The 12,696-nt window shown below is 38.1% G+C and overlaps 1 protein-coding gene across 1 annotated transcript; it reads left to right on the top strand.

Annotated features, from left to right (window-relative positions):
- Positions 1 to 538: 538 nt before the first annotated feature.
- On the top strand, positions 539 to 1,477 carry LOC102910230 (olfactory receptor 2J3-like). The gene has a single exon (XM_006996859.3). It carries the CDS (start codon positions 539 to 541, stop codon positions 1,475 to 1,477), a length of 939 nt encoding a protein of 312 aa, XP_006996921.3.
- The last annotated feature ends 11,219 nt before the right edge of the window (positions 1,478 to 12,696 follow it).

The following is a 12,696-nucleotide window of genomic DNA, read 5'->3' on the forward strand; positions in this document are numbered from 1 at the left end:
AAAATATCTCAATTCCAGCCATAAAGTATTGGTTTCTCAAAATGCTGGTGACATTCTCTTGAATCATATGACTATGGAGGAATCAAACAGATCTCATTATCATAAAATTTCCTAATTTTCAACTTGTAGTTAGTAACTAATTTGTAAAAGGTTGATACAGACTATGTAATTGTATTGTCCACTGAAAACTTACTAGCTAGTTTTGCATACTTTCATGTCAGTAATGTCATTTAACTTATTAATAGTTTGTCTTCTAGTACTTGGGAACATACTTTTCGTATATATTTACACTGTGTATATGAATATAATATATTTACTCATTAATAGTTTAATTGCTAATTAATAATATTAATATATATTTCATATACTTGAAAAGTCAATGCATATATGAATATATGAGACATAGTCATGAGAATATGAATACATACATATATGTATATAAGAAATAATTTGTTTTATCAATCATTTACTGTAACTCTTTCTCTTCATGTTCAAATTTTCCTAGAACTGAAGATAGAAAACAAAGAGAAAATGAGCAATGGTGGACAATTTCAATGCAAGTTGGGAAGGGTACTTTAGTCTTCTGGGTTTTTCTAAATGGCCTCATCTGGAAGTTGCTCTCTTTGTGGTGATCTTGATATTCTACTTGATGACACTGACAGGCAATCTCTTCATCATCATCCTGTCATACCTAGATTCCCACCTGCATACCCCTATGTACTTCTTCCTTTCAAATCTCTCTGCTCTGGATCTCTGCTACACCACTAGCTCTGTCCCTCAGCTGCTGTTCAACCTCTGGGGTCCAGAGAAGACGATATCTTATGCTGGGTGTATGCTACAACTCTATTTTGTCCTCGCACTGGGTACCACAGAGTGTGTTCTGTTGGTGGTGATGTCCTATGACCGCTATGCAGCTGTGTGCAAACCCTTACATTACTCTGTCCTCATGAATCCTCGTTTCTGTTCCCTGCTGGCTGCAGCATCCTGGGTAAGTGGCTTTACCACCTCAGCACTTCATTCCTCCTTTACCTTCTGGGTACCCCTGTGTGGACATCGCCAAGTGGATCACTTCTTCTGTGAAGTCCCAGCACTATTGCGGTTATCCTGTGTTGATATTCGTGCAAATGAGCTGACCCTCATGGTCATGAGTGCCATTTTTGTTGTTATACCACTTATTCTCATTTTGAGCTCCTATGGTGCCATTGCATGCACTGTCCTAAGAATGCAGTCAACCACTCGACTTCAGAAAGTTTTTGGGACCTGTGGAGCCCATCTTACTGTTGTGTCTCTCTTTTTCATTCCAATCATGTGCATTTACCTTCAGCCTCCAACAGAAAATTCTCAAGATCAAGCCAAGTTCATTGCCCTCTTCTATACTGTTGTCACCCCTAGCCTGAATCCTCTCATCTATACCCTAAGAAACAAAGACGTCAGAGGGGCAGTAAGAAGGCTGACTGGATATGAGAGGGAGCAATGAGAGAAGCCCTCCACTGTGTAGTTTTTGATAAGAATGTCTGATCCTTCATAAAGGACACTTTGTGGTCTTTTACAACTCTTCTGGTCACCAAATCATAAAACATAAAATGCAGATATTAAATTATTTGAGTAAGAACACATTTTTTTCAAAATATGAAATTATGTCAGGAACTTAGTCAGTGAATCTTATACCCTTCCACTTTGAACAATACAGTCAAAAATCTGTTCCAAATAGTTCATTTGTTCATTTGTCTATTTTACTCAGGAACATATTCCCTACTGTCTTTATTAATATGTGTTTACTGTCTTGAAATTTTGGGATTCTTAGTAATTTAGATGGATGTGACATAGCTCTCCTATGGATGAAATTGCAAGCTAAGATAAAAGAGGAAATCCCTGTATAATATTTGGTTTGTCATGGGGCACACACTAAGAAATTAGGGTCACTTCTAAAATAATTCCAGGAAATGTAGCAACAAATCTTGAATATAAATGTCTATTACTAAGTTGAGTACAAAATGATGTTAGTAATTAAAATAAAGCAAAAGAAATAAATCATATAATTTGCTTTAATGAGCTTAGTGACATAGTGAAATTATTTTAAATGGAGTCAGTCTACCTCTCTATCAATACCTTGCTTTTAAAACTATTATATTGTAGTTCTTAGTATGGGGATTTGAACTCTCATCCAGTGACTGATGGAAGCAGATGCAGAGATCCACGGCCAAGCCCCAAGTGAAGCTCAAGGAGTCCAATCAGTGAGAGAGAGGAGGGATTATATGAGCAAGAGATAGCGAGACCATGATTGGCAAAAGCACAGGGACAAATAGCCAAACTAGTGGAAACGCATGAACTGTGAACCAATAGCTGAGGAGCCCCCATGGAACTTGACCAGACCCTCTGGATAAGTGAGACAGTTGATTAGCTTGAACTGTTTGGGAGGCCCCCAGGCAGTGGGACCAGGACCTGTCCTTGGTGCATGAGCTGGTTTTTTGGAATCTAGGGCCTATGCTGAGACACTTTGTTTAGCCTTGGTGTAGGGAGGAGGGGACTGGACCTGCCTCATCTGAATGTACCAGGCTGGGCTGACTCCCCAGGGGAGACCTTGCCTTGAAAGAGATAGAAATGGAGGGTCGATTTGGGGTGAGGGTTGGAGGGTGGGAGGAGGGAGGACAGGAAAATCCATGGCTCATATGTGAAATTAAATTAATTATAAAATAAAAATATTTTAAAAAATTAAAATGGCTAACATTATTAGGGTATAATTTACATAAAACTGCACATAAACAATGGGCATTTTAATGGTTTTATGTATATGTACATGTTAGGGTTATATAATGTAAGTTATATTATAGTATACTATATGTATCATACTGTTATAATACATACACATACACAATTACATATATATATAGTCCTTGGTTAAATAGATGTTTTACAAATTTTTCCCTCCAATCTCTAGATTATTTTTTTGCCTTTAAAAATACTTTCAAAGGAGCAAAGTTTTAGTTTTTTGTTTTTTTTTTTTTTTTTTTTTTTTTTTTTTTTTTTTTTTTTTTTTTTGGTTTTTCGAGACAAGGTTTCTCTGTGTAGCTTTGCGCCTTTCCTGGAGCTCACTTGGTAGCCCAGGCTGGCCTCGAACTCACAGAGATCCGCCTGGCTCTGCCTCCCGAGTGCTGGGATTAAAGGCGTGCGCCACCAACGCCCGGCTGCAAAGTTTTAGTTTTAAAGAAATAAAATGTATTTTTTAAAATTAGGCTCCTAGAGTTTTCATGAATATTAGATTAAATTTATGGAACAATTTGGGAAGAGCTGGTATCCCAGAGACCTTTAATATTCTGATGCATAAACATATTTTTAAATTCACTCCCCATGTTCTCTCTATATATTTTGCTAAGTTGAACTCTGAGAGTTGCATAGTTTTGAATGCCACTGTCAGTGCTGTGGACTACAGTTGGCTTTTGTAAACTGACTTGCATCCTGTAACAGTGATGACTAAACAGTTCAGTTCACTTGTAGTCTGGGTAAATTTATTTGAATATGCATGTGTGTAACATGCCTACATGTCTATATGTGTGTTTACTTGTGTGTAGAATTATGTGTACACATGAATGTGGAGGCTAAAGGTTGATCTCAGGCGTCTTCCTTGATTGCTTTCTATGTTTATTTATGGAAGCAGGGTCTCTCACTGCATATATACCTGATGCTGGATAGTCTGAATGGCCAGCTTGCTCTGGCCACAGATATATTTCCATGTGTGGTGACTGAATAAAATGGCCTCCATATACCTATAGGGGGAGGAGCTATTAGGAGGTGTGGCCTTGTTGGAGTAGGGTGTGGCCTTATTTGAGGAAGTATGGTGAGGGCAGGGTTTGAGGTCTCAAATATGCTCATGCTATGCCCAGTGTGGTTTACAGTCTTTTTCTGCTACCTGTGGATCAAGTTCTAGAACTTTCATCTCCTCTCCAGCACCATGTCTACCTGCAAACTGCTTTGCTTCCCACTATGACAATAATGGACTAAGCCAGCCCCAGTTAAATATTTTCTTTTATAAGTGTTGTTGTGGTCATGGTGTCTTTTCACAGCAACAGAAACTCCAACTAAGACACTATGTTTTCCAATTATATATTAAAGCTTATGCAATCTGCTCCTGAAAAACTGTATTCCTTTTCTTTTTGAATATTTAATTAGTCTTCTTTTTTTCTTTTGTTCTAGAGGCATTAATATAATTTCTGTCACATACTGCAGGCTACATTCATTTCACATTAGTTCAAGACCTATTGCAGAAGATACCACACATTTTGAATGAATCAACTCGTAGCTGACCTGGTAGCTTTCTTCCTGAGGATTAACTCTTATAGTGCTGGAAAATGCTGTGCAAAATTCCAAGAGAAAGAAGCAATCTGTAGCCCTGCCCAGCTGAAAAGCCAATTAACAACAAGAATGACTGGCCCACTAAAATTTATTCAGGGGTACAATAGTATCACTTATATCTTGAGGGTAACCAATAGCTATTTAATTGGCCTTAAGTCCTGAATAATTGGAGGATTAGGGTTGGGGTCACAGAACTGAGAGGAGTCCTACTACTGGCATTTTTTTTACTGATATATTTTTTAACTGTATTTTAAATACTTATCCTTATACCACAGACAATTGTAGCTCTTTTCCATCACCAAAGAAGCTTCTTTTTGCAGCAGATAGAAACTATCACAGAGATTCACAACAAAGCAAATAAAAAGAATATGTGCCAATGGAGTACCAAACCCCAGTTGATACATCTGCAAAGGAAGCCCTATACCTTAGGCTCAGGAAGCATCACAGAATTAAAAATGGGTTGACTGAAAGAGTATAAGACCTAGAGGACCAGAATATCTACTACTAGATAGTGTCTTGTAGACATGACAGGGAAGTTTCATTCATGAAATCTCAACAATATGGCTGCCTAAACAATGAACACATTAGTGGACATGCTAACATGGATGAATAAAACTTCACAAATATCAATCACTAAATGAAAACTTATAGGCAATCAGTGGCTTTTGAGAGAGGGAAAATAAGTTTTCTTCAACCTTGAGAGGTTATCCAATCCCAAATGGTCGGTCCTAAACACATGTACATATGAACAGCACTAAGTGGACTTAGTAGTTTGTTGTTGTTGTTGTTGTTGTGTGTGTAAAAATGGAAAAGTGGTAGAAATGATGTAAATGCAGAAATTCTAAAAAAAATTAAATAGATAAAAATAGATGGACAACTGGAATATCTATTACACAGAAATAAACCTATACAAGACAGAAAGTACCAAAGACTGTAAGAATGAAATTATTTTAATACATGATGTAGTTTATATGAAAATGGTAGTTTAGGGGTGTTAAGCCATGTGTTTGAGGAAAATTAACAGGAAGTAGATTTAGAGGCCTTTTGGGTAATGATTTAATTTCCTTCTTTATGAAATAAATTGAATTTTCAGTAGCTATAAAAACATGTCCTGTGTAGATGTAACCAACCATCTTATTAAATAAGAAACACAGAAACAATGTAAAAGAGAAAGCCGAGAGGTCAGAGCTCAGAGCTAAAATCTCACCCTTCCTCCTGCTGTCCCAGCTTCCCGAAAGAGAGCTATTTCCTGTGTGTAAGTCGATTTTCCAGTCATTCTGCCTTCTCATTGGTTGTAAACCCAAACATGTGACTGCCTCATCACTATCTGAATGTACAGCCCCCTAGGTCTTAAAGGCATATGTCTCCAATGCCAGCTGTATCCCTGAACACACAGAGATATATGGGATTAAAGGTGTGCACCACCACCACCACCACCACCACCACTACCACCACCACCACCACCACCACACTCTGTCTATGGCTCTAATAGGTTTGACCCCTGGGCAACTTTATTTATTAACATACAATCAAAATCACATTTCAGTACAATTAGAATACCACCACAGTCCTGAAACATGACAGGGAAGTTGCATCCCTAAAATCTGAACATCATGGTTGCCTAAACAAGACCAGCGTAATGATGCCACCAGTACAACTGCAAACATGAATGGATGAAATTTCATGAGGCCCACCAAGTAAATGAAGACCTATAGGCAATTAATGGCTTCTCAGAGAGGGAAAATTAGTTTACTCCAAGGACAATCCTTCTAATAGGTTATCCAGTCCCAAATGGTCAGTCCTAACACATATTTAGGACTCAATAGAAATAATTAAAACTCAGTATATGTGAAGCCACTGAGACCTCAAGATCAAGAGTTTGGAAAATTAAGTGTGGTACTCCTACCTTAGAATACTCATTTATTATATAAAATGTCCTAGTATTTCCATGTGATCTATACACATCATCATGGATTCTTTGAGCCACTTTTAGCTAACTTAAAATACTGAATATGTAGTAAACAATTCTTACACTACAATGTACTAGAATAATTAAAAGAGAAAAAAATCTATGTTCAATATAGGTACAATATATTTTTCTGATTTTCTTAAAATTTTAGTTCAATATTCAGCTATGAAAATGACAAATATAGTGGTTTCCATATATGCAGATAGCCAGGGACAAGACTATTACAGAAAGCACTCATAACAACTTTAGCTGTTCTCTATAGCTATGCTTCTAACACAAACTGAGCAAAGATTCAATTATTGTAATTAAGGAAGTCTTCCGAGAAAGAATCTGCAAAGCTTGATTGACTGATTAGAATTTCAGTACTGTGGAGAGACTGGTATGACACAAGTCCAGAGACTATTTTACCTGATCTTAGCTTTACAATCTGACCCACCCCTGACCCTCTACCCCCTCTGACATGCTATCAGATGACATTCTTAGATTTTTGCATTGGCAGGAGTTAATAGTCTCCTATGTAATTAGATTAGGTTTTTATCTATTAGTCAAAACACAGGATGTTAGTTCTGACACAAAGATAGACAAAGAATAGCTGGTGGGGTAGAGGGTCCAACCACCCGACTCCAACAATGTATTTTAATCCTGCCTTGTTTTGTGGCTTTCTTTGACATGTAAAATGATAATAATAATAAAAAAAAAACTTCAGCCGGGCGGTGGTGGTGCACGCCTTTAATCCCAGCACTTGGGAGGCAGAGCCAAGTGGATCTCTGTGAGTTCGAGGCCAGCCTGGGCTACCAAGTAAGTTCCAGGAAAAGGCCCAAAGCTACACAGGGAAACCCTGTCTCGAAAAGCCAAAAAAAAAAAAAAAACAAAAAAAAAAAACTTCATGAATCTGCTTTCATATTAGAACATGGAATTTGGAATAACTTGAATCTGTGTTCCTGGGCCGTGGTCACTGAAAATGGCTCCAGAATAAACTATCTCCTAGTCCTTTTAAGATGAGAGCTGTGATTTTGTGTCAACAGTTACGAAGTTCACAGGAGGAATCACCTGAATGGAAGCCAGATATATGCATGGGCTCATTAAATTCATCTGGTATTATTTCCTCAGGTAGCTTGTTAGAGATTCATTTCCAGGGCTCTAGACTTTTTGATTTGGCCAATTGTTCATTTGTTTATTCTTGGCTGTGTAATTAAGTATCCTAATTTTATAGGTACCACTTTTGGTCTGCTTTCAAAGTATTTGATTTAAGATATCTAGTTTGTTTGTTTTGAAAACATTTTGGTCTAGGCATTTTGTTCTGCTTATTTTATCAATTTCTTTTGAATTTCTAAAGGCATTTGGGTTTTGTTTGGTTTTGGAACTTCAAAGGCATTTTGGTTGTCTTTGTCTTTTAAATACTTTGCTTTATTGTTTGACCTTTGTCTCCCAACACAGTCTCAAATTTCTAATTCTGCATTTTCAGTTGCTTATACTTTGACCTTAGCTTAGGAATTTTGTAAATACTTCAGCATAAAGACATCAAAGATAAGAGGCATTTTTTGCCTCCCTCCTAAAAGTGTGGCAGTATCAGGGGAAACACCCCACCACACAGTGTACAACTGCTTCGTTGGGAAACCAGCTGTAGCAGTTTTAATAGGTATGGTCCCATAGACTCATGTACTTGAATGCTTAGCCTACAAGAAGTGGCATTATTAAGAATTGTGGCCTTGTCAGAGTAGGTGTGGCTTTGTTGGAGGAAGTGGATCACTGTGGGGGTGGGCTTTGAGGTCTTATATGCTCAAGATATGCCCTGTGTGGGATTCAGTTGTTTATGCTGCCTGTAAATTAAGGTGAAGAACTCTCAGCTCCTTTTCTAGCACCATGTTTTCTGGCATGCCACCATGAAAATAATGGACTAAACCTCTGAACTGTAAGCCAATTGCAATTAAATGTTTTCCTTTATAAGAGTTGCTGTGGTCTTGGTGTCTCTTCATAGCAATAGAAATCCTAAGACAGAAGTTGGTACCAGGGACTGGAGGATTGTTGTGATAGGCCTGACCATGTTTTTGGGACTTTGGGTTAGGAGAACAGTGGAATGATTTCAACACTGCTCAATGGGTCATACTAGAAGGAGCATGGAAGATAGTGGTGCTGAGGGTGATATGAAATGTGGGGTCATGGATCAAGAGGTTTCAGAGGAGAAGAATTTAAGTATGTTGTCTAGATATCATTCTTCTGATATTTTGGTAAAGAATGTGACTGTTCCTTGCCCTTGTCTGAAAAGTCTGCCTGAGGCTAAAATGAAGAGTTTTGATTAATTGCATTGGCAAAGGAACTCTCAAAACAGTCTAGTATAGACTTTATCATGTACTTACTAGTGTTGACTCTTATGAACATTTATAATGAAAATGAGCAAACTGAGCAAGGAAAATACAAAATCCATAATTTGAGGAGAAAAGGAGCACCAGGAAATAGAATGGAGCTAAGTCATCTGTTCAAGGAGATACACAGGTTAAAAAAAAATGAAATAAAAGGAGTGAAGACCTCAGGACAAGATCCCATCAAGCTAATCTTCCAACTTGAGAAAAGGAATTAAAGAACAGCTTAGGTCTTGGCATGGTGGTGCCCACCTTTAAACTCAGTATTCAGTAGGCAAAGTTGGCAGCTCTCTAAGTTTGAGGACAGCCTGGTCTATAGAGCAAGTTTTAGGATAGCCAAGCTTAGGCAGTGAATAAAACCATAGAAAATAGAAAGTTGCTGATGACATAATTGAATGAGGGGGCCACATGCCAGCCCTAGCAAGCAGCAGTACTTGGCAGCATCAGATACAAGGTTTTGGCTTTAGAGTCAAAGATATAAAAAAGGGGTCATGGAATCTCCCTCCATGACTAAGGAAAGCCACTAAGGCCTGGCATGTGTCAGGGTTGTGAAGCATGATCTTAATTAGTCTTAATAAAAACATGGAGTCAGATATCAATGGTGAAATCTGAAAGATCAGAGAAACAGAGCAGCCAGCCACCAGAGACTTCTTACTTCTATGACTGAATGGGGGCTGAGATCTTGTCTCTACTCACCTTATATTCCTCTCTCCACATCCCTAGTGCTGGGATTAAAGGCATGTACCACCACTTCCTGCCTCTGTTTCTCTTTTAGACAGGTCCAATCTCCTGTAGCCAAGGTGGCCTTAAACTCCTGATCTTCCTTCTTCCTCCTCCAAAATTTTGGGGTTAAAGGTATGTGCTACTACTGTCTTGCCTCTATGGTTAACTAGTAGCCAGCTCTGCCCTCTGATCTCCAGGCAAGCTTTATTTGTTAGAACACAAACAAAATATCACACAACAGTGGTGTTCCTGCATGGAGGCCTAGAGAGGCCATTGTCGGAAGCTGTGAAGGTGAAGCCTGGATTGCCTTGGAGAGCCCAAGATATTGGAGATGCCAGAGCCATGATATATCTGGGAAGGAAAGCTGCTAACAGAGAGTGGAAATAAGTGTGTTTCAGTCAACAAAGCTGAAAGGAGTTGGAAATCTGAAGAGCAGTTTGACATCAGGTATGGAGACACAGTTTGGAGCTTGCCCAGTTGTTTGTTGGTCTTGCTTTGGTCCAGTATTTCCTCACTATCCTCTCTTTCCTCCATTTTGAAGCAGTAATGAATATCCTGTGCCAATAATGTTAAGTGATCTTTTTTTTTACTTTGATTTTACAGTAAAGAGATTGTGTGAATCTCAGAAGAGACATTGAACTTTGAGCTTTATATATTGTTGAGACTATGATAGACTATGGGGACTTTTGAAGTTGGAATAAATGCATTTTGTATTATGTTATGGCTACAAGAAATCTCAAAGTTGGTTGTAAATATCACTTGAAGGTTGGCATGTTGACCTTCTTGTAACACGAACCTTAAAAGGTCTTATTAATAAAAACCTAGCAGTCAGATATTGGGGTGAATTCTGAAAGATCAGATAAGAAGAACAATCCACAGCCAATCTTCACTAAAGTATCACAAAAACAATCTCTAGGCAACGTACTAAAAGTCTTCTCCTCTGAAACCTCTTCAGTGAGCTCCCAACAGTTCAAATAATTCTTAGTACCTCTTTCTTCCATTCTCCTACTAGTATGGTCCATTAAGCAGTGCTTAAAGCATTCCACTGCTTTCATAACCCAAAGTACCAAAGTCTAAATTTCTCCAAACACATGGTCAGGCCTATCACAGCAATACCCCAATCCCTGGTACCAACTTCTGTCTTAGGTTACTATTGCTGTGAAGAGACAGTATGACCACAGCAATTCTTATAAGGAAAACATTTACTTGAGAGGGCTGGGCTCGCTTACAGTTTCAGAGGTTCAGTCCATTATCATGGTGGAGAGCATGGTGGCATGCTGGAAGATTTGGTGCTGTAGGAATAGCTGAGAGTGCTACATCTTGCAGGCAACAGCAAGTCGATTGACAGTCATACTGAGGGAAGTTTAAGCAAAAGAGACCTCAAAGCCCACCCCCACAGTCACACACTTCCTCCAAGGTTATACCCACTCCCACAAAGACACACTTCCTAACAGTGTCACACCCTATGAGATTATGGAGGCCGATTACATTCAAGCTACCACATATAGACAATTTTCCTAGAGGACAGGAAGTTTCCAAAAAGGGGAAGTATAAACTACCATCTAGTACTCTAGCTGGTCTTATGTGTGATAATTACTGACTAATTCATAAGTATTTAGAAAAATCTAACTAAAAATAACCTGAACATTCACTCTCTCCAAACTGGTTTATTTTGCCCTAGAGAACACAATTATTAAAAATCACAAATAAGCAGGTTGCTTTAGTTAAATGTAAAATGATCTATAATACATGATAAAAATTGTTAATTCTAAATTTTTTAGGTCCTAACCTTCAAACTCATAAAATGGCAGTGCCACTGACAATGTCCTGAATGACAGCCTGGACCAGCTCTGGCTGTACTCTGGCCTGATAAAGCATTGCTGGCAGATAGACAAAGACTTGTACTCATCATTCCTCAGAAACCTAAGAAATAGGTTTCTGCTGTAAGGAAGATATACTACTTATCTCTCCCTAACTCAAATGGGGCACCTAGTTAGTTCCCTGTTACCTTATACTTATAACACATATCAAAGCTCTGGCTCTCTGGCCTGCAAACGTCACACTCCATCACTCCTAAACTCTCAGGTTATTCCAGTTTACAAGATTTCCTCCCAGCCTGTCTCCTTTGTAACTGAAAAGGTATTTCCCACCTTTCCATTCTTTCTGCCTCCCAAGAGGTATCCTTTTGACTCTCCCAAATGCCTTTGGCTATACTCTGGTCCTTGAGAAAAAGCCATGGCACATTTGAACTCCTAAAATAAACCTTCTTTACACACATGGAGTGACCTAGTTTGGTGGTTTCACTGCATACTCTAATACAATAATAATAAAGTGTTCTAAACTACTATGAGTTAAATTACATGCTATTTTTTAATTTTGATTTTTAGAGTTTATGTCAAATTAAATTATAAAATACCTCTTGATTCATCTTCCTCTGACCTTGCTTCTCCTTTTTTTGTTTGTTTGTCTTTTTTTTTCTAGACAGGGTTTCTCTGTGTTGTTTTGCACCTTTCCTGGAACTCACTTGGTAGTCCAGGCTGGCCTCAAACTCACAGAGATCTTGCCTGCCTCTGCCTCCCGAGTGCTGGGATTAAAGGCATGTGCCACCACTGCCCGGCTATGACCTTGCTTCTTTATCTCCCACCTATCTTAGAGTTTTTCTTGAACAACTTTTTTTCCCCCTTAAAACGTTCATGCTTATACTAAAGTGTCTTTTTTTTTTCCCCAAATTAAAAAAAAAAACCTGAGTTTGGCCTGAGTCAAGTTTTTCTACAGCTTAAGGAAGCTTCTTAGGCTGTTAAAGATAACCAAATGAAGCTATGTCTGTGTCCCCAAAATAACATTCCTAGGAATTTATACTAAGACCCATATTTCAAGCATTGTTGATGATTTTCTGTCATTCATTTGACTGATAGAGCCTGTTAATCATGGACTTTATGTTCCTTTCCTTTTTCTTTCCTAACTAGAAATCCACTGAATGTTTAAATACCAGGACATCAAAAAATAGATGTTTCCTAAACCCATACATATTCTATTTCTGCCATATTCAGCAGATCTCTGAAGAGTTTTAAGTGCTATCTATTAAATACACCTGATTTTAAGCAAATTTTACTTGATTTTAGTTACTTGCTTCAGGCTCAACCTTGAGAACATATAGAAAGCTAAATAAGCTTATCCCTGTAAATGCATTACTACAAGCACAGTTCTGAACACATTAAATAATTTAATCATTTATAAGGTGACTGACCAGTGACTTGAATGTCATAATTATCCTTAATAGTTTATAAGTTAGTA

This window comes from Peromyscus maniculatus, chromosome 21 (assembly GCF_049852395.1).
Source record: "Peromyscus maniculatus bairdii isolate BWxNUB_F1_BW_parent chromosome 21, HU_Pman_BW_mat_3.1, whole genome shotgun sequence".
NCBI classification, from domain to species: Eukaryota; Metazoa; Chordata; class Mammalia; order Rodentia; family Cricetidae; genus Peromyscus; species Peromyscus maniculatus.